General features: G+C 40.1%; 2 protein-coding genes and 2 pseudogenes across 2 annotated transcripts in view; all 4 read right to left on the bottom strand.

Annotated features, from left to right (window-relative positions):
• PCDHA13 (protocadherin alpha 13) overlaps positions 1 to 4,939 on the bottom strand; it is a 209,250-nt gene extending 204,311 nt beyond the window's left edge. The window contains exon 1 of the mRNA XM_015472248.3: positions 2,263 to 4,939. Coding sequence (XP_015327734.1) covers positions 2,263 to 4,653 — 2,391 coding nt within the window. The 5' untranslated portion in view covers positions 4,654 to 4,939. The remainder of the gene's footprint in view (positions 1 to 2,262) is intronic.
• Positions 4,940 to 13,026: 8,087 nt separating this feature from the next.
• On the bottom strand, positions 13,027 to 13,588 carry LOC100847114 (protocadherin alpha-6). The gene is given in 4 exon segments (XM_024995379.2): positions 13,027 to 13,146; positions 13,149 to 13,225; positions 13,228 to 13,287; positions 13,290 to 13,588. Coding segments are annotated over 4 exon segments (450 nt in total). The 5' UTR covers positions 13,537 to 13,588; the 3' UTR covers positions 13,027 to 13,080.
• Positions 13,589 to 13,610: 22 nt separating this feature from the next.
• Positions 13,611 to 14,428, bottom strand: LOC132345759 (protocadherin alpha-1-like; annotated as a pseudogene).
• A 34-nt stretch (positions 14,429 to 14,462) lies between these two features.
• On the bottom strand, positions 14,463 to 15,016 carry LOC112447440 (protocadherin alpha-1-like; annotated as a pseudogene).
• Between the last annotated feature and the right edge of the window lie 12,612 nt (positions 15,017 to 27,628).

The following is a 27,628-nucleotide window of genomic DNA, read 5'->3' as shown; positions in this document are numbered from 1 at the left end:
CCAGTAGGTGCTTTGGTGGATCTTTAAAGGCAGTAGCTAGTTTTAAAATGAGAGGCAAAATTAAAATTTTTAAATATCATGGACTTCATTATCAGTAAGATACCTTTCACAGCTTACTGTAATACTATACATTTCATGACAGTTAAGAGTATACTCTCTGCAAAATGGAATGCCATGGGGAATTTATAAGAGAGTAGACCCCATAATGATTATTAAGAGATGAAGGTAATAGTAAAGAAACTATATGAGTTTAGAAAACTGAGCTAATATGTGGATAAAGTATTAGTGAGTAATATCTACTCTCACTTAGACATCTCTTGGCAACTGAATCAAGAAAATGTAAATATAAAATAAAAATTAGTAAGAGCTTATACAATGATCTGTTGTGATTCCTGGAGATATTGACACACCTGGATATAATATAAAAGCTTACAATCTACCTAGAATAGAATATAGTGACTAGACTGCTGGTAGGAGAGATTCCATTTGACCATTCATACTTTCTGCACACAAGTCTCAAGAAAGTAATGAGTAGTGACGACTCATCTTAAGAAAGAGCTTTTTCCTCATCTGTTCAAGACATTTGTTTTTCTCTGTAAAGTCTCAGATGAACTTTTCTGATTCCCAGCAAATATATACTCCCTGCATTTTGAGGTATATCAACTCTGAGGTGTTCCTGCAGGAACAGATTATACTTAAATGCAGGTCACTATTTCCCCCACAAAACTCCATTCCTTTAATAACAGATAGAAATGTATATTCTGGCCTATCTGTAAAATGGCTAAAGCTATTAGCCAAGTGATCATAAAGATCACTTAGTAGAAGTTATTTCATGAATCATCAATAGCCACATATATTTGAGGGGGGAAAAGCAAATAACTATGGACGAAAGAGTAGTAAAAGACCGTAATTTCACCCCAAGACATCTTCCTTTGGTTGGAAAAAAAAGTGTTTTTAACATCCTTTCCAAATGTAACATTTACTCACCAAGTTTAGTGTTTAACCCAACATAGTAGTTTCCATTGAATAACTACATTTTCCTTACCTTGTGTGCAGTGCTAAGTTGCTTCAGTTGTGTCTGGCTCTGTGAGACCCTATGGACTGTAGCCTGCCAGGCTCCTCTGTCCGTGGGATTCTCTAGGCAAGAATACTGGAGTGGGTTGCCATGCCCTCCTCCAGGCCCAGGGATCAACCCGAGTCTCTTAAAACTCCTACATTGACAGGCAGGTTCTTTATCACTAGCGCCCTTCCTTATGTTACCTTTTGGGAAAACTCCAACTTCATAGGAATATGATTGCTGCCAGTCTTGGAAAATGTTATCACAGGCATTCTGTGTGGCACCAGAGGGAGGTGGTCAATCTCTGCACAGTGGGAGGTCTACATATATTAACCCAGTGATACACTTTAAGCCTGACTAAACATCCCACTAAATAAAGACTGGGTTATAGTATTCTCCACTTGTATGAAGAAAAAGTCCCACTACCTGGCCACCCCACAATGTGACTTTTAAAAATGATTTTTCAATTAAACAAAGTTGAAAGGGAGCTCTTTTCTCAGTGAACTCTCTATTGTGGCTTAAAACTAAGAATTTTGCAAATGTGAAGTCTTTATTCCAAATAACGGGTTATTTTTTACTATTGAAAGACATATGTAAGATTAGCAATTATTTCTAAATGATGTCATGTGTTGTGATGACCTATGATATGTACTTTGGAGGTCCTGGCATTATAAATTTATTCAGGCTGCTTTTAAAAACATGGAAAGAAAAACTAGCATATTAACTGTTACATAAACAGATAAAGACAAATTCTTGATCAAAGGAATAATTTGGGAAATTTCCAACATATTCTGACAGAATGGATGAATGATGTAAATTGAAAATATATATTCCATAATCATGCTCTAAATTTCCCCAATTGTGATTTTTTAATACAAGAAAAACAATTTACAGGTAATAGTAAGTTTTCAAATTTTGCTGAAGTATTTTTTTCATTCCTTTAATCCTATTATTCATGGTGAAAGGAATAATTTGGAAAATTATTTTGGAATAATTTTGGAATTTATGGAAATTTCAAAATGTAAAAAGATCATCTAAGTAATTTATTCTCAATGCAAGAAATTGATTTCTATTCATATCACATATTGCACAATAGGATAACGATATAAATAAAAACAACTATAAATTAAAATAACTAATAGAATTATAGAGAACAAAGGAAATAAAACAATTTTAGAGATTATGGGGAAAAAGTTAAGACTCACCTTTCCGAATTGTTCTGATTCGGAGAGTTGTTGTCTTTCGTCCGCAGAGCCTGGACCTTGAGGCAGGCTAGGACTGAAGGCCATGAGGTCGGTTTTCGGCGGCCCCTCTCCAGAGCACACCCTCTGCTGCCTCTCCCGCGAATAAGACCAGCTCCCCACAGCGCTGGAGCACACCAGCCTGGGCTTCACGGGCCCGCACGCGCCCTCGCTGGGCGGCGCCGAGCACCGCAGCGCCGTGTACAGCAGCAGCGTGAGCACCAACAGGCTGGACACCGCGCAGATGGCGATGATCAGATACACGTTCACATCCACCAGAACGGCCTCCGCTTCAGAGGCGCCAGACAACGTCCGCGAAGAGGCCTTGGGCGCCTGGCCGCTGTCCTCCAGCGACAGCAGCACGGTGGCCGTGGCCGTCAGCGCCGGCTCGCCGTGGTCCTTCACCAGCACCAGTAGGTGCTGGCGCGGCGCGTCCGCCTCGTCCAGGGCGCGCGTCGTGCTGATCTCGCCAGTGTACAGCCCCACGCGGAACAGGGTGCTCGCGCCACCCGCCGCCGGCTGCAGCTCGTACGACAGCCACGCGTTGTAGCCCGAGTCCGCGTCCACCGCGCGCACCTTCGCCACCACGCGGCCCGCGCCCACCGACCGCGCCACCACCTGGCTCACCGCGCTGGGTCCTCCACCTGGCCCGGGTGGCAGCAGCGCAGGCGCGTTGTCGTTCTCGTCCAGCACGAACACCTGCAGCGTTACGTTGCTGCCTAGGGGCGGCACGCCCGCGTCGCGCGCGCTCACCTGGAACTGCAGCAGCTCCAGCTCCTCGTGGTCCAGCGGTTGCAGCGCGTACACCTTGCCGCTCTCCGCGTGCACCGACACGTAGCTCGACAGCGCGCGCTCGCCCACCCAACGCTCCACCAGCGAGTAGGACACCAGCGCGTTCTCCTGCGCGTCCGCGTCCCGAGCCGACACGGTGAAGATGTGGCGGCCGGGCGGGTTGTTCTCCTTCACGAACACCGTGTACTCGGGCTGCGCAAACGCGGGCGCGTTGTCGTTCACGTCAGCTACCTCCACCGACACGCTGGCCGTGGCCGACAACGGAGGTGAGCCCCCGTCCCTCGCGGTCACCACCACCTCATAGTTCGCCACGCTCTCGCGATCCAAGACGCTGTCCAACACGAGTGAATAGTAATTCTTGAAGGTGGACACCAGTTTGAAGAGGTCTTGGGGGATCAGGGTGCAGGTCACCTGTCCATTGGCACCGGAGTCACGGTCGGCCACCGTGATGAGAGCAATGACACTGCCCAGTGGAGCATCCTCTCGAATGGGTAGTGAAAGAGACGTGATTGAGACTTCTGGTGAGTTATCATTGATGTCCACAAGTTTTACTGAAATTTTACAGTGCCCAGACATTGACGGAGTCCCGTTGTCATACGCAATGACATGAATATCATAGAATTTCACTTCTTCATAATCTAATGGTCCCTTAGTTCTGATTTCCCCTGAGCTAGGATCTATGTTGAACTTGGTCTTTATATCCCGGGACACATCACTGCTAAATGAATACACAATCTCACTATTTGATCCTTCATCTGCATCAGAAGAATTTAATTTAATCACCAAGGTTCCATTTGCCACGTTCTCTAACAACTGTATTTTGTAAACTGATTGGTCAAAAGTAGGTTCGTTGTCATTCACGTCTAATACCTTAACAAGCAACTGAACGGTGCCAGTGAGCTCAGGTTTGCCCCCATCAGTAGCCACTAGTAACAAATTAATTTCAGCAGTTTCCTCTCTGTCCAGAGATTTCCTCAGCACAAGAGACAAAGACTGACTTAGTTCATCATTTGTCTGTATATCTAGAAAGAAAAACTCACTGGAGCTGAGCTTGTAGGTGAGAAGAGCGTTTACTCCGATATCTGCATCAAATGCCCCCTCTAGAGGAAACCGTGAGTCAAGCAGTCTCGATTCGTGAAACCGGATAGTCTTTACCGCCACTGGAAATACTGGCGGGTTGTCATTAATGTCCTTCACCTCCACCTCCACATGGAACACCTGCAGCGGCCGGTCCACGATCACCTCCAGGTGGATACTGCACTCTGCTCTCCTCCCGCACAGCTCCTCCCGGTCGATCCGAGAATTCACAAACAAAATGCCGTTCTGCAGATTTACCTCCAGAAGGTCCCCGTGGCCTTTGGATGCCACCCGGAACAAGCGCGGCACCAGCTCCTCCAGCTCCAGTCCCAGATCCTGGGCGATGCGGCCTACGAAGGTGCCGTGTTTGGCCTCCTCAGGGACTGAGTAGCGGACCTGGCCGCTCCCGGCCTCGCCTACAGCTAAGAGCAGAAGCAGCGGAAGCAGATCCCGGACCTCCACGCCCCTACTCTTAGAAGACACCATCACCAATTCTCAGTGAGTTGATCAAATTAGAATATCGTGTTGTGCAAAATTTTAAATGTTGTTCTCTAATCTATGCTCAAGTCCTGCTGCTTCTCTTATTGTTCTCCTCGCTGGAGTTACAATAGGGTTCTGGGTATTTTTCTTCTTAGAGGATATACTGTGGTAAGACAGCGACATCATGTGGCCAAAATGTAGGCTCTACTGTTGATTGTGTAGATTTAAATTTTAACAATTGTCCAGGCTAAGTTTACTGATAGCTTTCATTTAGGAAAAATACCTATCTTAAACTGAAATATATCACTTCCCCCTTTTACTGTGTTAAAATATATAACAAAATTTACCATATCATCCACTTTTAAGTATACAGTTTAGTTTGTTTTAGCCACATTGTTGTGAAATATCTTGAGAACTTTAATCTTGCAAACATGAATCTCTATACCCATTAGAAAACAACTCCCCTTTTTCACCATACTACATCCCTCTCAGAACCATTCTACTTTCTGTTTCTACAAATTTGACTACTCTAGGTACCTCACATAAGTGAAATCTCAGTTTGGTTGTGACTGGATTATTTCACTAAGGTTCATCCATGTGTAGCATGTGATGAATTTCCTTAGTTATAAAGCCAAACAATATTCTGATTTTTTTATATACCACATTTTGTTTATTCATTCATCCATCTGTCCATGGATATCTGTGTTGCTTCCACCTTTTAGCTATTGAGAATAGTGCTGTTATAAGCATGGGTATGAAAATATGGGCTTCCCTTGTAGCTCAGTTGGTAAAGAATCCACCTACAATGCAGAAGACCCAGGTTCTATTCCTGGGTTGGGAAGATCCCTGGAGAAGGAAATGGCAACCCACTCCAGTATTCTTGCCTGGAGAATCCCATGGACTGTAGCCTGCCAGGCTCCTCTGTCCATGGGATCGCAAGAGTCAGACACAAGTTGGCGACTAAACCACCACCACCATGAAAATATCTGTGAGACCCTGCTTTCAGTTCTTTGGGATATAACAGATTTTTTTTTCTGTTTCTTCAAGTAAAGCACATAGAAATCAAAGGATATTTTAGTTTATATTTTATAAATTGAAAATATATTTATATATTTAATTTTTGCTTTGGGATTTAATTTTGCTTTCTGGACTGTTCACAGATGTTTGTAAATTAATAATTTATTTTCCTAATCTGGATAATATATTCTTAATTAAGAATATCCCCTTTTCTGCTACATTTGGATTTTTATTCAAGAACAGTACAATTGATCTCTTTTTAGTGTTGAGAATATCTTACTTTAATAATTCTTAGCTGTCCCCTTAATATACAAATGATATGAAAATATGACAAAGATAACATAGGGATAAAACAAAATGAATTGAGGGTAAGTCAGTGTCAAAATGCATAAAAGTTATCTTCAGTTACTCTAAGGAGGTCACAACCACAAAGAAGGCTGAACGCTGAAGAACTGATGCTTTCAAACTGTGGTGCTGAAAAAGACTCTTGAGAGTCCTTTGGACAGTAAGGAGATTAAATCAGTCAGTTCTAAAGGAAATCAACCCTGAATATTTACTGGAAGGACTGATGCTGAGCTGAAGCTCCAATACTTTGGCCACCTGATGCAAAGAGCCTATTCATTGGAAAAGACTCTGATGCTGGGGAAGATTGAGGACATGAGGAGAAGAGGGAGACAGAGGATGAGATGGTTGAATGGCATCACTGACTCAATGGACATGAGTTTGAGCAAACTGCAGGAGATGGTGAAGGACAGGGAAGCCTGGAATGCTGCAGTTCATGGGGTAGCAGAGTTGGACACATCTTATGACTGAACCACAATAAGGAGGTCACAAACTTTGTTTTCGGCAAAGAGGAAAACAAAAATTAACTGCAAAATTTATAGTGTCAGTAAAAGAAAAAATCCTTGCTAAAGAAAAACTAGCTTTTCCTGGTACTGAAACCCAAGGCTAATTTCTCCCTTGAGTCCAATATCTTAAGATATTCATTCACATCATCTATAAAAGTATATATGTCTATTAATCATATTCTAACAATAAACCCCAAGTAAACTGACTTAAGCAAAAAAGCAGAACATTATTTATTGTTTTATACATGGAAGTGGAAAATTATGTACTAGTTTCAGGAAGAGCTTGGTGTACACACTTTAATAATGCCATAAGAAAATTATCTCAACTTTTATAATACTTTTACATGTGATGGCAAAAATGGTTAGGGTAGCCTTTAGGCTACCTATTTTCAGGCCACATGTAGTGACTCTCAGCAGAAAGAAAAATGCCCTTTTCTTAGTAGCCCAGGAAAAAGTCCTAGACAATCACTTCCTTTGATCCTGTTTAGATGACATATCTTTTCTTTAGTCAGTAGTGGTGATGGTCCTCACACTGGCCAGACATGGTTTGCTTATCTATTCTTAAATCCAGGAGATGAAATCAGGCACACCTAAATTATGGGGACTAAAAACAAGGAGGTTTGTTTTTGTTAAGGCCAGTACAAAGACTCATGTATTTAGTTTCTCCTGGAGCTTAAAGAGATTGCACATAGCTACAAGCTAGCCATTATATCATTAAGTAGTTGCAGTGCAACTGTATATTTGTAATACCCTATGGGTTTTTTTAATAATCAGTGGCCACATACCAGCTACTGTTGACATACTAAGGAATTATGCCTAAAATCCAGATATTAGCTCTAGGAAACATGGCTTGCTTAAAGGGAATTTTTGCAATCCTATAAACTAATTTTGCTGGATTTTGAGAATCATATGTCTGAAGGTATGAGGCACATTCTTCTGTTATTCAGGGTTTCTGAGGACCCGCAATATCTCTCCCCCTCTCTCAGAGAGAGAGATTCCCATTGCCAGAAATGCAAGCACATTTCCTCCAATGGGGATAGGAGTCTGAGAAGCCAAGCTTAGCCAATAAGCTTGATACTTCTTTGTATCTATAGTGGTTGGAATAGTAGCTCCCAAAAGATATATCCACTCAGAATCTTAAAATGTGTCTTTATTTGGAATAGAGATCTTTACAGACATAATTAAGATAAACCTAAACTTAGCATTATCCTAGATTTGGGTGGGTCACAAATCCAGTGACAAATATCCTTATAAGAGACAGAAAAAATGCACAGAGGCATTTGAAAGAAGGAACTGTGACCACTGAGACAGAAACTGGAGTTACACTGCCACGAACCTTGGAATGGCTAGAGCCACCAGAACCTGGAAGAGGCCGGGAAGAATTCTCCCCTTACAGTCTTCAGAAAGAACATGGCCCTGCCAACACCTTGTTGGACTTCTGAACTCTAGAACTGTGAGAGAATAAATTTCTGTTGTGTTGTTTCAAGCCCCCAAGGTTGTGGTAATTTGTTACATACAGAAGCATTACAAAACCAATATAGTATCCATTGCTAAGAATACCCTTTGCCCTTACCAAAGCAAACTGTCAATTCCCTACAATTTTATGTCTCTGAGGATTCATTCTTCAAAAATGCCCATTCAAGTCTTTCACAAAACTACAACAAAGCCCCAGAAGGAAGAAAAGAAGAAAGGGAAATGGATGATAGGCAAGAAAAAAAAAAAAAAAGAGGTGCCTAAAACATTTTAAATTCAGTTTATTTTTCTTCTCCTGATTTTTATATAAAAGAAATCACTACACAATCATTTTTCCATGAAATACAAGTTATCTAATCTACTTAATGGTCAGATACTTTAGTGAAAGGGTCAATAATAATGTTCTCCTATCAGTTGTATAGATTACATGTTGTAATGCTCTTCTTGTAAAATGTATTCTATTCACATTAGCTTAATGGCAGTGGAACCCCAATGACCATGTTGCTGTATATTGACTATTTCCATTTTAAATAAACATGATTTTATCTCTGACTCCTGAAAAGTCCTCTGTGGTTATGGGAGACTGTCTAGGACAGCTTTTCTCCACATGTTGGCTCAGCATCCCAGAATATTTTGATCAATGGCATCTCAGCATCAACCTGTACTTCCACAAATGCTACAATAGGAAAAGACAGCAGGAGGCAATCTTTCACTGGCAATTATCTGTTTCTGCTTGGAAGTGATATACATCATTCACATGTATTTGATCAAAGAAAATCAAAGCTCAGGGTAGCAAGGAAATGAAATCCTCCAGTGTTCCCAGAAGGAGGAGAACAGAAATATTGACAGTGGCTACCAAAATAAACAACTGTTTCTCATTCTCATCCATTTGCATTCTTGCCTAATCATAAGTCTCAAAGGTACTTTGAAGTGATACCTAACTTCTCTAATTATTTACTGTTATACTAGAAAATGGGCTTCCCTAGTAGGTCAGCTGGTAAATAATCCTGCAATGCAGGAGACCCTGGTTTGATTCTTGGGTTGGGAAGTTCCCCTGGAAAAGGGATAGGCGACCCACTGAAGTATTCATAGGCTTCCCTGATGGCTCAGATGGTAAAGAATTTGTCTGCAATGAGGGAGACCTGGGCTTGATCCCTGGTTTGGGAAGATCTCCTGGAAGAGGGCATGGCAACTCACTCCAGTATTCTTGCCTGGAGAATCTCCATGGACAGAAGAGCCTGGCAGGCCACAACCCATGGGGTCGCAAAGAGTCAGACATGACTAAGCATAGCACAGCACATACTAGAAAATAACAGTAAGCTGAATGAATCACAAGCTGGAATCAAGATTTCCAGAAGAAATATCAACAACCTCAGATATGCAAATGATACCACTTCAATAGCAGGAAGTGAAGAGAAGCAAAAGAACCTCTTGATGAAGGTGAAAGAAGAGAGTGAAAATGCTGGCTTAAAACTCAACATTCAAAAAACTAAGATTATGGCATCTGGTCCCATCAATTCACGGCAATAGATGGGGAAAATGTGGAAACAGTGTCGGATTTCATTTTCTTGGGCTCCAAAATCAATGTGGACGATGACTGCAGCCATTAAATTAAAAGATGTTTGCTCCTTGGAAGAATAGCTATGACAAATCTAGACAGCTTATGAAAAAGCAGAGACATTACTTTGCTGACAAAGGTCCATATAGTAAAAGCTATGGTTTTTCCAGTAGTCATGTATAGATGTGAGAGCTGGACCATAAAGAAGGCTGAGCACCAAAGAATTGATGCTTTCAAACTGTCGTGCTGGAGAAGACTCTTGAGAGTCTCTTGGACTGCAAGGAGATCCAACCAGTCAATCCTAAAGGAAATCAGTCCTGAATATTCACTGGAAAGACTGATGCTGAAGCTCCAATACTTTGGCCACCTGATACAAAGAGCTGACTCATTGGAAAAGACCCTGATGCTGGGAAAGATTGAGGGCAGGAGGAGAAGGGGCAACAGAGGATGAGATGTATGGCATCACTGACTCAATGGTCATGAGTTTGGACATGTCAGGTCAATGGTCATGTCAGTGCACATGAGTTTGAGCAAACTAAGGGAGATAGTGAAGGACAGAGAAGCCTGGCATGCTGCAGTTTGTGGGATCACAAAGAGTCAGACACGACTTAGCAACTGAACAACAAATACTAGAAAACAGAATCACAACTCTAATCTTAGAAAGGAAGTTTTCTGAAAAAGAAGGAACATATCAAGAAATAGTCTTCTTGGGTATTATTCCTTATATTTTAGACAATGCTAATTTGTAGTATTCCCCTACAAATTAAATTACATTGTTATTATTATACCAAGGTAACTTGAAAGTATCCTAAAATCATAGTTATTAAATTTAAATTCATTACTGAAATTGAATAATCAAATGATAATAAGGTATGTTTTACCAATATTTTACTGAAAGCAATGATAGGTTTTGTTTCCACTGGGATGATTTTTGGAGCCTTCATAGAAAAATGAGAATAAAAAGTATTAACAGCACAATGATCTCTGTCTAGTTTTTTCAGATGGATGACAAAGGTGTGAAGCTGCCAGCTTTAATGGATAATTAATATTAACCAAAACTAATCAAATTGCATGTGTGCTAAGTTGCTTCAGTTCTGTCCAACTCTTTGCAGCTCTATGAACTGTAGCCTGCCATATCTGATAAGATCTCAGCATATATAAATTTACCTTTTGAAGATATGACCATTTTAAGTTAATACATTTCCCAAATGAATGACTAATTAGAATTGTAAACATACCAAAAAATAAACTTTCCCATAAATCTATATAACACATTAATAAACTTTCCCATAAATCTATATAACACATTAATGATAGCAAAGAATGGTGGAAAAGCTGAAAAATAAGGCAACTGGGTCATCTTAATAAAGAAGAAGAAAGGAAAGAATACATTTCATGGAAGAAATCTTATAAAGGAAGACAAAACTATTGAAAGTTGGCACAAAGATTCTGAATGGCACAAGAATATTAACTACGGCTAATAGCAGTCAGCATTATATTGCCTATTTTTAAAAAGTTATTAATAGAATGAGATTCTCCTTTATAAGACAATTTGTTTAGACAAATAAAACTGAAAAGGCAATATTACATCAAATCCAAGTCTTTTCATAACACAATTGTGATTTTAAATGGGTTACAGTGTGATCACCTTGAAGTCAGGGACTCACCTATCTTGTTTCACTCTTGCTAGGTCCCTAGTTTCTACAGCAGGACTTAGTATGCAGTAGGCTTTCCATTTGTGCTTGTGGAATGGATCCATCAGTAAATATATTGAGTGTCCCTAGAGAAATTCCTAAGCCTGGACGTGGGGACATAGGTAGTGTGAATTAGGGAAGAGAAACTCTTTTGTGCTTCAATTTATCTCTCTCAACTTTATAATCTTGCAAAGTTTACCTCACATTTAAAGGAGCTGGAAACTTGGCAATATGACTTTAAAATTATTATTATTATTAATATTATTTTGCTGATTTTTGCCAAAAGCCTGGAGGGATGATAATTAATATTTGAAAAGTTGCAGAAACATGCTCACCACCTGTTTTTTGAAACACTCTAAGCAACAGTTCTGTATCAGTTCAAATCTCTAGAAACTTAACTACTAAATTATACTAACTTCTTATAGAATGCTTCTAAAAGGGGACTTTCGTAGGACATTTTCTGTATGTTTATTTGAATGTTTGCAGACAAAAATATGTTCATTTAATGCTTGTGTAACTTCAGAATTAAACATAGGAAATAAAGTTTAACATTATGCTCTTGACTTAGTGACTAGCAAGTATAGTATTTTTAACAAATATGTTTCAGCTGGTTTTCCAAAACTGCTATCAAACATACTCTTGAGTATATTGCTAAACCCTTACATAATGATCAGTAATCAACTGTTTGAGTTTATAGCAGAGAGGAGTTGTTTTTTTTTTTTTTTTCCTCTCTTGAAAATTTGGTATAGAGAATTTCCTTTTATTCTTTTTTATATTTCTGTATTTACTTCTAGGAAGATGAGTATTAGGATTTGCACTCAACCTATTACTGATTTTTTGATAAATTGTTCCCACTCTTCTCTTGATCTTTTACTTTGAATTTTAAACAGATTTTAAAAATAATTCTTATAAATATCTTCCATTGTAAGCTACTTTAAATACTTTATACAAGGCAATGAAGTGCATTAGAACAAGCCAATTTTGGATATCCTTGGGAAATTTAGAGGAAACTGAGTAAAAATATTGCACTTAGTTTTTCTGAGCCTCAGCACCTTCATCCACAAAGAGAGACTAAAGTATGCACTTCACAAAGTTATTGGAAAGGTTGAGAGAAATAAAAATAAAGTGTCTTAGAACATTTGTGAGTAAATGGAAGGTGCTCAGTAAGTGTTTCCTAGTCAATGATCCTATAATAACAAAATCATTCCACATCAAGCTTTCTAGAACCAGGAGAACTCAAAGTCATTGGCATCAGGATAGTGACCATAATGGCAATCAAAAAATAACTGTATATTTTAATACAAAAATTAAAATATCACCCTAAAATATATTTTAAATTACTTTTGCTTAAAATGATTTTTTAAATTGCCCACTTTGAAACTTAAAATATTAAGGAAAGGCAGATGGTTTCTAAAAATTTGACTATAATTTTTTGTCCAGAGCTTGACATTTCATTATGAGATATAAATAAACTTGAAAATGTCACTGTATTTGACTACATTAAGATCCTATGGTAAATATGCTCAATACCTCAGTATTTCTTTCAAAAGTATCCTGCTATTTAAACCAAGGAATATGATGATTTGTCCCTATATGTGCTTGTTGTTTGACTCCAAGTTCCATTCAAGATGCAGCCATATGTAATAGAATAAACATCTACAATAAACGGTAAGATTTGTTCTGACTTTAGCGAACACTTGGAATACAGTTTTTAAAGTTACATTTGAAAAGATGGTTAGATAAGTTAAAAAATTTAAAAATTAAACCTAAAGCTTGGAAGTTGAATTTACATTACCAGAAAGATCCGAATTTGTTTCTGGATATTCATTTCCTCCCAGCGTGTTCAGACCTGAACAAAGATGGAGCTGAAAGCCATGAGGTTGGTGTTCGGTGGTCCCTCCCCAGAGCACCCACCCTCTGCTGTGTCTGCTGAGAGTAAGACCAGCTCCCCACCATGATGGAGCACACCAGCTTGGGCTTCGTGGACCACATGCACCCTCGCTGGGCAGCATGGAGCACCACAGCGCCATGTACAGCAGCAGCATGACATCCACAGGCTGGACACCACACAGATGGCGATGATCACGTACACGTTCACATCCATTAACACCATTTCCACTCCAGCGAAGCCCGTCGAAGCCCACAAAGAGCCCTTGGGCACCCGGCTGCTGTCCTCTAGCACGGTAGCCATGGCCGTCAGCGCCGGCTCACCCTCGTCCTTCACCAGCACCAGTAGGCGCAGTGCGTCCACCTTGTTCAGGGTGTGCATCATGTGGATCTTGCCAGTGTACAGCCCCATGAGGAACGCGCTGTGCTCGCCACCCACCACCAGCTACAGCTCATATGACAGCCACGCATGGTAGCCCCGAGTCCTTAAGACAGCCATGTGGTATAGCCCAGTCTGCATCCACTGTGTGCACCTTTGCCACCATGTGGCCCACACTCACCTACCCCGCCACCAGCTGGCTCACAGCACGGCCCAGTCACCCAGCTCAGGAGGCAGCAGCCAGGCATGCTGTAGTTCACATTGGCTACCTCCACAAACATGTTGGTCGTGGTCGACAGGGAAGGTGAGCACCTTACAGTCACCACCACCACATATTTCGACATGCTTTCACAGTCCAGGGCTCTGTCCAGCACCAATGAATTCTTTTAGGTGGACATCAGCTTGAAGGGGACATGAGGCCTCAGGGTGCATGTCACCTACACACTGACACCACAGTCACAGTTGGACAAGGAGATGAAGGCAATGACAGTGCAGAGTGAAGGGTCCTCTAACTGGTAAAAAGTATTATCGTTTATATCCAGCACTCACAAAAACCTTGCAGTCATTTGATATTGAGGACCTTCTTTATCAACTGCTTTTACCTGAATTTCATAGGGTTTCATTTCTTCATATTCAGTCTACCAAATAGCCTAATTTCCCCTGAGCTGGAATCATTTTTGAAGCTTTTTGTTTCTTTTTAAGTCAAGAGGGATATCATTGCCAAAGGAAAAGGCAGTTTCACCATTTACACGTTCATCAGCATCACAGGTGTTTAATATGATCACTAATGTTCCATTTGCTATAGTCTCTAAAAGTACACTGTGTACACGGCCTGGGCAAACAATGGAGCATCAAACACTCTAATCAGCAGCTGAACTGTACCTTCTAGTTCTGGTTTGCTCCCGTCCCAGTGCCTGTCAATCATAAACGAAGTTCTGGTGTTTCTTCTTATCCAGACTTCAATTCAGGTTAAAGTGACTTAGTTCACCACGTGCCTGTACACCCAAAGAGAAATAAACCCTGGAGCTAAGGGTTAGAATAGCATTGGTACCAGGAAACGTGAATCTAGCAATCTAGATTCAGAAATAAATTAACCTGTTTCTCTTGCTCCAAAGACCAGAGGATTTTTATTAAAGCATGCACCTCCACATCCACATGGAAAACCTCAGGTAGCCTGTCCACAATTACCTCTAGGTGGATACTACATTTGGCCCTCTGTCCACATAGCTTCTCCCAATGGATCTAGATATTCACAAACAAAATGCCATTCTGCAAATTCATCTTCATAAGTTCCCTGTGGAACCAGTTCCCCATACAACCCAGAACAGGCACGGCACCAGCTCCGCCAGCTCCAGCTCCAGGTCCTGGGTGATGCTACCCACGGAGGTGCTGTGTTTGGCTTCCTCAGGGACCAAGAACGAATCTGGCCACTGCCAGTCCCTCAGGCTGTAAGGAGCAGAAGTGAGAGCAGCAGGCACTGGTGTCCCTGGCCACCTCTCCTTGAAAATAGCATTGAAAAAGCATTACACCTTTCCTGTCACTCTCACTTTACTTTAAAATCTTGCTTTTTTAAAGCTTCATATTTGAAATAAATTATCTTTTTATAGTTTTTGTCTTCTCTCTGGTGGTGACAAAATGGTTTCCTTCTTTAGTTTTTGGTAATTAGCTTACTCCTTGGAAGGAAAGTTATGTCCAACCTAGATAGCATATTCAAAAGCAGAGACATTACTTTGCCAACTAAGGTCCATCTAGTCAAGGCTATGGTTTTTCCTGTGGTCATGTATGGATGTGAGAGTTGGACTGTGAAGAAGGCTGAGTGCCGAAGAATTGATGCTTTGGAACTGTGGTGTTGGAGAAGACTCTTGAGAGTCCCTTGGACTGCAAGGAAATCCAACCAGTCCATTCTGAAGATCAGCCCTGGGATTTCTTTGGAAGGAATGATGCTAAAGCTGAAACTCCAGTACTTTGGCCACCTCATGCGAAGAGTTGACTCATTGGAAAAGACTCTGATGCTGGGAGGGATTGGGGGCAGGAGGAGAAGGGGACGACAGAGGATGAGATGGCTGGATGGCATCACACACTCAATGGACATGAGTCTGAGTGAACTCCAGGAGTTGGTGATGGACAGGGAGGCCTGGCGTGCTGCAATTCATGGGGTCGCAAAGAGTCGGACATGACTGAGCAACTGAACTGAACTGATATGGAAACATGAGCTTCCTTGGTGGCTCAGTGGTAAAGAATCTGCCTGCAATACAGGATATTTGGGTTCAATTCCTGGGTCGGGAAGATCCCCTGGAAGACTGCACGGCAACCCACTCCAGTCTTCTTGCCTGGAGAATCCCCATGGACAGAGGAGCCTGGTGGGCTATAATCCATAGGGTCACAAAGAGTCAGACATGACTGAAGCAACTTAGCAGCAGCAGCAGCATATGGAAACATAGGCTTCTCAGGTGGCACTAGTGGTAAAAAACCTGCCTGCCAATGCATAAGATGTAGAAGACACAGGCTCCATCACTGCGTCAGGAAGATTCCCTTGAGGAGGGCATAGCAACACACTCTAGTATTCTTGCCTGGAGAATCCCATGGACAGAGGAGCCTGGTGGGCTGCAGTACATAGCATCGTAAAGAGTTGGACATGACTGAAGTGACTTAGCAGGCACGCATATGGAAATATACAGAATCTCAAGGGACCATAAATAGCCAAAACAATCCTCAAAAAGAGCAAAGCCAGAAGACTCACACTTTCTGATTTCAAAACTTAATACAAAGCTACAGTAATCAAAACAGTGTGGCACTGTCATAAAGACAGATGCATAGACCAATGGGATAGAAATAAAGAATCCAGAAAGAAATTCTTACATATATGGTCAAACGACTTTCAACAAAAGTGCTAAGACCATTCAAGGGGAGGAAAAATAGTCTTTTCAACAAATGGTGCTGGGAAAACAGGATATGCTAAGTTGCTTCAGTTATGTCCGATTCTTTGTGACCCTATGGACTGTAGCCCACCAGGCTCCTCTGTCCATGGGATTCTCCAGGCAAGAAGACGAGTGGGTTGCCATGCCCTCCTCCAGGGGATCTTTCTGACCCATGGATCAAACCCACATCTCTTATGTTTCCTGCATTGGCAGGTGCGTTCTTTAGCACTAGCACCACCTGGGAAAACAGGATATCCTTATGAGTTATACCCTTACTGACCACCACATACAAAAATTAACTCAAATAAATCCATGACCTAAATGTAAGATTTAAAACTGTAAAATACTTAGCTGAATACATGGCAAAAGCTTCATGACTTTCAGTTTGGTGATGATTCCCTGTATGTGGTACAGGCAACAAAATAAGAAATGGACAAATTAGACTCCAAAAAAGTTGAAAAATAATTTTTCCATCAAAAGACACTATCAAGGACTTCCAGTCTCTAGTTCTGAATGTAAGAGGCTTTGAAATCACCACTCCATTCTAACAACAAAAATTGAGCAGACTGAAAAAAGTCAACAGCATCTTTTGGATATGTAAGAGAAGAGAGGACATATGGCAAACCACTGCCCCCAAAATAAAAGAAATAGGGAAATTCAGAAAGTCAGAGATTACTGACACAGAGACCCAAGAGCAGAAGCCACTATGGGAATCAGAGCTGGAGCAGGAGTATTTAAATTATAATGCATAAATTGCTTGAGGCTCAATGTGGATGAGTCTCAGAGTTTAAAAATCTAGGGGGAAGCATTTTGAGATGGAGGAAATCGGAGAAGGCAATGGCACCCCACTCCAGTACTCTTGCCTGGAAAATCCCAGGGACGGAGGATCCTGGTAGGCTGCAGTCCATGGGGTCGCTAAGAGTCAGACATGACCGAGCAACTTCACTTTCACTTTTCACTTTCATGCATTGGAGAAGGAAATGGCAAGCCACTCCAGTGTTCTTGCCTGGAGAATCCCAGGGATTGGGGAGCCTGGTGGGCTGCTGTCTATGGGGTCATACAGAGTCAGACACGACTGAAGCAACTTAGCTTAGGGCAAAAATATTTTGAAATTTATCTCCCAGAGCTTGACCAGATTCCTACAGTAAATATCAGAAAAAAAAAAAAAAATCCTCTCATGTTTCTGGCAGTGGGAGGGGAAAAGGAACCATTGTGAAATACCCAGAGTACTCTTTGCTTCTTAAGAGGCCTTCCCTCAGGGGAAACTAATTAATGGAAGTTTAATTATTTATTGTTTATTATCAGAGCCTAACTGACCTTAAGGAAAGGAAATACCCAGTTCCAGCAGACTCTAACCTTCCATAAGAGAGAACAAAAATACCCAATTCCAGGGCATTCTAGCTATCCTGTCTGACCTGTGGTGGAGAGAATGAGAAACACTTGTGAAGTTCATAGTACAGAAGCATAAGGTCACTAAAAGACTGAGACCTAATCATAGGACTATAGAATGTTTCCCTTCTCCCCACACCTCACCACCTCATTATGACTAGACTAGTTATACCAGTTCTTTCTACCAGGTATATCATATCCAGCTATCAACAAAAAATTATGAGGTATACCAAAAGGGGGAAAAATTCCACAATTTGAAGAGCAGAGCAAACAACAGAACCAGACATGAAAGGAATGTTGAAATTATCAGATTGAGAATTTAAATCAACTATGGCTAATATACTAATGACTTCAATGGATAAAATAGACAATATATAAGAACAGAAGAGATGGGCAATGTAAACAGAGAGATGGAAGTCCTAAGGAAGAACCAAAAAGAAATGTTAGAGATTTTCAAAAAATGTAATGGAAATGAAAGATGACTTTGATGACTAACGATGCATTTGATCTTCATTAGTCGATTGGACATGGATGAGGAAAGAATCTCTGAGCTAGAAGATATATCAATAGACTCCTCAGAAAATGGTAAGCAAAGAGTAAAAAGGTTTTAAAAAAACAGAACATAAAATCAAAGGACAGTAGGCCAAATTTTTAAAAGTATAACATGCACATAATGAGAGTACTAGGAGAAGAAAGAGAGAAAAGAAAAACAATATTCGAGATAATAATGACTGAGAATTTCCTCCAAATTAATTTCAGATATCAAATCACAGAACCAGGAAGCTCAGATAACACTAAGCAGAATAAATGCCAAAATATCTACATCTAGGCATATCAGTTTCACATTGTAGAAAATCAAAGATTAAATTAAAATTCTATTATTGTACTACAGTTTTACTCTATTTCATCAGGGGAAACTGGGTGAAAGGTACACAAGATCTCTCTGTATTATGACTTACAACTAAATTTGAATGTACAATTACCTCAAAATAAAAAGTTTAATTTAAAAAATCCTGAAAGAGGCCAGAGGGAAAATACACTTAACCTATACATGAACAAATATAAAAATTATATCTGACTTTTCCTCAAAAATCATAGAACTTTCTCAACTTGATGAAGTGCATCCATGACAATCCTATAGAAAGTTCAGTCCCTCAGTCATATCCAACTCTTTACAACCCCGTGGACTGCAGCACACCAGGCTTCCCTGTCCATCACCATCTCCTGGAGCTTGCTCAAACTCATGTCCATTAAGTCAGTGATGCCATCCAACTATCTCATCCTCTGTTGTCCTCTTCTCCTCCGGTCTTCAATCTTTTCCAGTATCAGGGTCTTTTCCAATGAGTCAGCTCTTCACATCAGGGGACCAAAGTACTGGAGCTTCAGCTTCAGCATCAGTCTTTCCAGTGAATATTCAGGACTGATTTCCTTTAGGATTGACTGGTTGGATCTCCTTGCAGTCCAAGGGACTCTCAAGAGTCTTCTCCAACACCACAGCTCAAAAGCATGAATTCTACAGCACTCAGCTTTCTTTATGGTCCAACTCTCACATCCATACATGACTACTCTAAAAACCATAGCTTTGACTAGATGGACCTTTGTCGGCAAAGTAATGTCTCTGCTTTTTAATGTGCTGTCTAGATGTGCTACAGCTGTTCTTCCAAGGAACAAGAGTCTTTTAATTTCATGGCTGCAGTCACCATCCAAAGTGACTGGAGCCCAGGAAAAGAAAGAAAAGAAAGTCTGTCACAGTTTCCCCTTCTATTTGCCATGAAGTGTTGGGACTGGATGCCATGATCTTCGTTTTTCAAATCTTGAGTTTTAAGTCAGCTTTTCACTCTCCTATTTTACTTTCATGAACAGGCTCTTTAGTTCCTCTTCACTTTCTGCCATAAGGGTGGTGTTATCTGCATATCTGAGGTTACTGATATTTCTCCCAGCAATCTTGATTCCAGAAAACATTATACTTAATTGTGAAGAACTGAATGCATCAATCTCTGATTGGAAACAAGGCCAAATGCTACTCTTTTTAGCATAGTGCAGGAAGTTCTACTCTGTGCAATAAAGCAAGAAAAGGAAATAAGAGGCATATGGATGAGAAAAACAAAGCTGCCCCTAATTACAGATATCACAGCTGTATACATTAAAACCTCAAGGAATTTTTAAAAACCTCCTAGAAAAGTGAGTTCAGCAATGTCACAAAAAACAAACATACAAAAATGAATATATTTTCATATACTAACAATAAAAATGAAAATATACATACCAAAATTAAATTTAAAATACAATACTACTTACATTAGCTCAAAAAAGATACTTAGGTATAAATGTATACCATATTCTGAAAACAACAAAACACTGATGAAAGAAATGGAAGAATATCTAAATAAGCAGGGATTTCTATTGTGTTCATGAATTGGATGACTCAATATGCCATGGGGAGATGTTACTTTTCCCTGAATTAACATATGGATTTAGCACAATTTCTACCAAAACCTCAACAGGATTTTCTATAGACATATACAAGATTATATAGAATGGTAGAGGAACTATAATACCTCAAGCAATTTTTTAAAACAGTAAAAATTAGAAGGAACCAGTGTATCCTATTTTAAGAGTTATTATACAGCTGCAGAAATCAAGTCTGTATTACTGGTACATAAATAGACAGGTAGATCAATCTATGGAACAAAATAAATAATCCAAAAATAGACCCACTCAAATGTCCTGAATTAACTGAATTTGTCAAAGGTGCAAAAGCAATTAATTTGCTTTTCTGGCAAATACTGTTACAGCAATTGGACTTTGTTAGGAAAAACAAATAAAAAGACCCACGTAAGTCTCATATCTTATATTAAAATCAATTCAAAATGTATCATTAACATAAAATAAAACATAAAACCCTAAAACTTTTACCAAAAATAGGAGAAAATCTTTAAGATCTAAGGGTAGGGAAAGAGTCCTTAGACTTGATAGCAAAAGCATAGTCTGTAAAAGGAAAAATTTGATAAATTGCATCAAGATTTAAGAAAGTTTACTCTGTGAAATACCATATTTAGGGTATGGGAATAAAAGCTAAAATTTTGGAGAAATTGTCTGCAAGCACATAAAACTGACAAAGAACTCATATCTAGAATGTATAATGAAAAAACAAAATTCAACAGTAAAAAACTGAATAGCCCAATTATTATTTTTTTCTTTTTTCTTTTTTTAATTTTATTTTTTTAATTTTATTTTATTTTTAAACTTTACATAATTGTATTAGTTTTGCCAAATATCAAAATGAATCCACCACAGGTATTCCTTCTGGCTTCCTTCACTCTGTATAATAGGCTCCAGTTTCATCCACCTCATTAGAACTGATTCAAATGTATTCTTTTTAATGGCTGAGTAATACTCCATTGTGTATATGTACCACAGCTTTCTTATCCATTCATGTGCTGATGGGCATCTAGGTTGTTTCCACATCCTGGCTATTATAAACACTGCTGTGATGAACACTGGGGTACACATGTCTCTTTCAATTCTGGTTTCCTCGGTGTATATGCCCAGCAGTGGAATTGCTGGGTCATAAGGCAGTTCTATTTCCAGTTTTTTAAGGAATCTCCACACTGTTCTCCATAGTGGCTGTACTAGTTTGCATTCCAACCAACAGTGTAAAAGGGTTCCCCTTTCTCCACACCCTCTCCAGCATTTATTGCTTGTAGACTTTTGGATCACAGCCATTCTGACTGGCGTGAAATGGTACCTCACTGTGGTTTTGATTTGCATTTCTCTGATAATGAATGATGTTGAGCATCTTTTCATGTGTTTGTTAGCCATCTGTATGTCTTCTTTGGAGAAATGTCTGTTGTTCTCCAAAGACATTCTCCAATGGGCCAAAGAAAAGTTCTTTGGCCCATTTTTTGATTGGGTCATTTATTTTTCTGGAACTGAGCTGCAGGAGTTGCTTATATATTTTTGAGATTAGTTCTTTGTCAGTTGCTTCATTTGCTATTATTTTCTCCCATTCTGAAGGCTGTCTTTTCACCTTGCTTATAGTTTCCTTTGTTGTGCAGAAGCTTTTAATTTTAATTAGGTCCCATTTGTTTATTTTTGCTTTTATTTCCAATATTCTGGGAGGTGTGTCATAGAGGATCCTGCTGTGATGTATGTCGGAGAGTGTTTTGCCTATGTTCTCCTCTAGGAGTTTTATAGTTTCTCGTCTTACATTTAGATCTTTAATCCATTTTGAGTTTATTTTTGTGTATGGTATTAGAATGTGTTCTAGTTTCATTCTTTTACAAGTGGTTGACCAGTTTTTCGAGCACCACTTGTTAAAGAGATTGTCTTTTCTCCATTGTATATTCTTGCCTCCTTTGTCAAAGATAAGGTGTCCATAGGTGCATGGATTTATCTCTGGGCTTTCTATTTTGTTCCATTGATCTATATTTCTGTCTTTGTGCCAGTACCATACTGTCTTGATGACTGTGGCTTTGTAGTAGAGCCTGAAGTCAGGCAGGTTGATTCCTCCAGTTCCATTCTTCTTTCTCAAGATTGCTTTGGTGAATAGCCCAAATAGAACCTTGATAGACATGAAGAAACATTTCACCAAAAAAGATATACAGATGTCAAAGAAACACATGAAAATATTTTCAATATCAGTAGCATTTGGGTAAATACAAATTAAAACTATAATAAGATATCATTATATGCCTACCAGAATGACTAAAATAAAAAGTTAAAATATCAAGTGTTAGCAAGGATGCAGAAAACTAAATCATTCATAAGTGGCTTCTAAGAATATAAAACACAACAGTCATTCTGGAAAATAGACTTGCCTATTCTTTTGGAAAAAATAGACTTAAAATTGCACTCCTGGGCACTTATCCCAGAGTAGTAATAACTTATGTTCACACAAAAACCTCTAGATAAATGTTAATAGCATTATATGCATTGTTTACACTATCCAAAACACTGGGGGGGAAAACCAAGATATTCTTCAATAGGAAAATGGTATAAAAAACAAACCTAAGGACTTCCCTGGTGGTTCACCAGTAGAATCTTCCTGCCAGTATAGGAAACACATATTGGATCTCTGATCTGGGAAGATCCCACATGCTGTGGAATGGCTTAACCCATGTGCCACAACTCTTGAGCCTGTGCTCTAGAGCCTGGAAGCCACAACTAGTGAAGTTCAAACATCCTAGAGCAGGTGCTCCACAACTAGGGAAGCCAACACAATGAGAAACCCGAACACTACAGCTAGAGAGGAGCCCGCACTTGTCACAACTAGAGGAAAGCCCATGCAGCAATGAAGACCCAATACAACCAAAGATTTTTTTTAAGCTGAAAAATACAATAACTGAAGTGAAAAATTCACCAGAGTAGTTCAATGGCCAAAACTAGTAGGCAGAATAAAGAATCAGAAAACTTGGAAGGTAGGACAATGGAAATGTTTGAGGAACAGAAAGAAAAAAGATTGAAGAAAAGTAATTGGAGCCGTAAGGGACTCATGGGACACCAAGAATTAGAATATATACATTACTGGAGCCCAAGAGTGAGAAGAGAAGGAGAAATGAGTAGAAAGATTATTTTTAAAATATACTGGCCTTCCCAGGTGGCTGCCAGTGCAAGAGATGCAAGAGATATGGGTTCAATCTCTGGGTCAGGAAGATCCCCCGGAGTAGGAAATGGCAACCTGGTCCAGTATTCTTGCCTGAAAAATTCCATGGACATAGGAGCTTGACAGGCTACCATTCATGGAGTTGCAAGGAGTCAGACATGACTGAGCAACAAAGTGCACACATGCATCTACAAATCCAATGAACTCAAGGAAGTCCAAGTAGAATAAATACAAAGAAACCAACACTAAGACATTATAATTCCACAACAGAGATTTCAATACTCCACTATCAATCCTATATGAAATAACCATGCATAAGATCAACAAGGAAACAGAAGACTTGAACAACTGCCTGTAGAAACTAGACAATAGAAACTAGATACAATAGACTTCTACAGAAAACTCCATCAGTAAAATATACACTCAATGTACTCAAATGTACTCAAGTACAATGTACTCAAAATGTACTCAAATACACATGAAACAGTCTCCAGGATAGACCATAACCAAGACATAAAGCAAGTTTCAATAAATTTAAAAAGATAACTCACTAAAGGGTGTTCCCCTTTAATGGAAATTAGAAATTAATAACAGAAAAAAAATTTGGGAAATGCAAAAAATATGTAAAAATTAAATAATACATTACTAAATGACCAATCATCAAAGGAAGAAACATCAAAAAAATAATCAGATCAGATCAGATCAAATCACTCACTCAGTCGTGTCCGACTCTTTGCGACCCCATGAATCGCAGCACACCAACCTCCCTGTCCATCACCAACTCGGGGAGTTCACTCAGACTCATGTCCATCGAGTCAGTGATGCCATCCAGCCATCTCATCCTCTGTTGTCCCCTTCTCCTCTTTCCCCCAATCCCTCCCAGCATCAGAGTCTTTTCCAATGAGTCAACTCTTCATATGAGGTGGCCAAAGTACTGGAGTTTCAGCTTTAGCATCATTCCTTCCAAAGAAATCCCAGGGCTGATCTCCTTTAGAATGGACTGGTTGGATCTCCTTGCAGTCCAAGGGACTCTCAAGAGTCTTCTCCAATACTACACTTCAAAAGCATCAATTCTTTGGCGCTCAGCCTTCTTCACAGTCCAACTCTCACATCCATACATGACCACAGAAAAAACCATAGTCTTGACTAGATGGGCCTTTGTTGGCAAAGTAATGTCTCTGCTTTTGAATATGCTATCTAGGTTGGACATAACTTTCCTTCCAAGGAGTAAGCGTCTTTTAATTTCATGGCTGCAGTCACCATCCGCAGTGATTTTGGAGCCCAGAAAAATAAAGTCTGACACTATTTCCACTGTTTCCCCATCTATTTCCCATGAAGTGATGGGACTGGATGCCATGATCTTTGTTTTCTGAATGTTGAGCTTTAAGCCAACTTTTTCACTCTCCACTTTCACCTTCATCAAGAGGCTTTTTAGTTCCTCTTCACTTTCTGCCATAAGGGTGGTGTCATCTGCATATCTGAGGTTATTGATATTTCTCCCGGCAATCTTGATTCCAGCTTGTGTTTCTTCCAGTCCAGCGTTTCTCATGATGTACTCTGCATATAAGTTAAATAATCAGGGTGACAATATACAGCCTTGACGTACTCCTTTTCCTATTTGGAACCAGTCTGTTGTTCCATGTCCAGTTCTAACTGTTGCTTCCTGACCTGCATACAAACTTCTCAAGAGGCAGATCAGGTGGTCTGGTATTCCCATCTCTTTCAGAATTTTCCACAGTTTATTGTGATCCACACAGTCAAAGGCTTTGGCATAGTCAATAAAGCAGAAATAGATGTTTTTCTGGAACTCTCTTGCTTTTTCGATGATCCAGCGGATGTTGGCAATTTGATCTCTGGTTCCTCTGCCTTTTCTAAAATCAGCTTGAACATCAGGAAGTTCACAGTTCACGTATTGCTGAAGCCTGGCTTGGAGAATTTTGAGCATTACTTTACTAGCGTGTGAGATGAGGGCAATTGTGCAGTAGTTTGAGCATTCTTTGGCATTGCCTTTCTTTGGGATTGGAATGAAAACTGACCTTTTCCAGTCCTGTGGCCACTGCTGAGTTTTCCAAATTTGCTGGCATATTGAGTGTAGCACTTTCACAGCATCATCTTTCAGGATTTGGAATAGCTCAACTGGAATTCTATCACCTCCACTAACTTTGTTCGTAGTGATGCTTTCTAAGGCCCACTTGACTTCACATTCCAGGATGTCTGGCTCTAGGTCAGTGATCACACCATCGTGATTACCTGGGTCGTGAAGATCTTTTCTGTATAGTTCTTCTGTGTATTCTTGCCACCTTTTCTTGATATCTTCTGCTTCTGTTAGGTCCATACCATTTCTGTCCTTTATTGAGCCCATCTTTGCATGAAATGTTCCTTTGGTATCTCTGATTTTCTTGAAGAGATGTCTAGTCTTTCCCATTCTGTTGTTTCCCTCTATTTCTTTGCATTGATCACTGAGGAAGGCTTTCTTATCTCTTCTTGCTATTCTTTGGAACTCTGCATTCAGATGCTTATATCTTTCCTTTTCTCCTTTGCTTTTCGCTTCTCTTCTTTTCACAGCTATTTGTAAGGCCTCCCCAGACAGCCATTTTGCTTTTTTGCATTTCTTTTCCAGGGGGATGGTCTTGATCCCTGTCTCCTGGACAATGTCACGAACCTCATTCCATAGCTCATCAGGCACTCTATCTATCAGATCTAGGCCCTTAAATCTATTTCTCACTTCCACTGTATAATCATAAGGGATTTGATTTAGGTCATACCTGAATGGTCTAGTGGTTTTCCCTACTTTCTTCAATTTAAGTCTGAATTTAGCAATAAGGAGTTCATGGTCTGAGCCACAGTCAGCTCCTGATCTTGTTTTTGCTGACTGTATAGAGCTTCTCCATCTTTGGCTGCAAAGAATATAATCAATCTGATTTCGGTGTTGACCATCTGGTGATGTCCATGTATAGAGTCTTCTCTTGTGTTGTTGGAAGAGGGTGTTTGCTATGACCAGTGCATTTTCTTGGCAAAACTCTATTTGTCTTTGCCCTGCTTCATTCTGTATTCCAAGGCCAAATTTGCCTGTTACTTCAGGTGTTTCTTGACTTCCTACTTTTGCATTCCAGTCCCCTATAATGAAAAGGACATCTTTTTTGGGCATTAATTCTAAAAGGTCTTGTAGGTCTTCATAGAATCATTCAACTTCAGCTTCTTCAGCGTTACTGGTTGGGGCATAGACTTGGATTACTGTGATATTGAATGGTTTGCCTTGGAAATGAACAGAGATCATTCTGTCGTTTTTGAGATTGCATCCAAGTACTGCATTTCGGACTCTTTTGTTGACCATGATGGCTACTTCATTTCTTCTGAGGGATTCCTGCCTGCAGTTGTAGATATAATGGTCATCTGAGTTAAATTCACCCATTCCAGTCCATTTCAGTTCGCTGATTCCTAGAATGTCAACATTCACTCTTGCCATCTCTTGTTTGACCACTTCCAATTTGCCTTGATTCATGGACCTGACATTCCAGGTTCCTATGCAACATTGCTCTTTACAGTATTGGACCTTGCTTCTATCACCAGTCACATCCACAGCTGGGTATTCTTTTTGCTTTGGCTCCATCCCTTCATTCTCTGGAGTAATTTCTCCACTGATCTCCAGTAGCATATTGGGCACCTACTGACCTGGGGAGTTTCTGTTTCAGTATCCTATCATTTTGCCTTTTCATACTGTTCATGGGGTTCTCAAGGCAAGAATACTGAAGTGGTTTGCCATTCCCTTCTCCAGTGAACCACATTCTGTCAGATCTCTCCACCATGACCCACCCATCTTGGGTTGCCCCACGGGCATGGCTTAGTTTCATTGAGTTAGACAAGGCTGTGGTCCTAGTGTGATTAGATTGACTAGTTTTCTGTGAGTATGGTTTCATTGTGTCTGCCCTCTGATGCCCTCTTGCAACACCTACCGTCTTACTTGGGTTTCTCTTAACCTTGGGTGTGGGGTATCTCTTCACGGCTGCTCCAGCAAAGTGCAGCCAATGCTCCTTACCTTGGACGAGGGGTATCTCCTCGCCACCGCCCTTCCTGACCTTCAACGTGGGATAGCTCCTCTAGGCCCTCCAGCACAACATACCAAACGTTAATGGGAAACAAGTGCTTAGAGGGAAATTTACAACTGTAAGTTTAAAAAGAAGAATGATCTTAAATTAATAAACTCCTACCTTAA

Source organism: Bos taurus, chromosome 7 (genome assembly GCF_002263795.3).
Source record: "Bos taurus isolate L1 Dominette 01449 registration number 42190680 breed Hereford chromosome 7, ARS-UCD2.0, whole genome shotgun sequence".
In the NCBI taxonomy this organism is placed as follows: Eukaryota; Metazoa; Chordata; class Mammalia; order Artiodactyla; family Bovidae; genus Bos; species Bos taurus.
The sequence above is the reverse complement of the archived record's forward strand: the minus strand, read 5'-3'. Positions and strand labels throughout refer to the sequence as shown.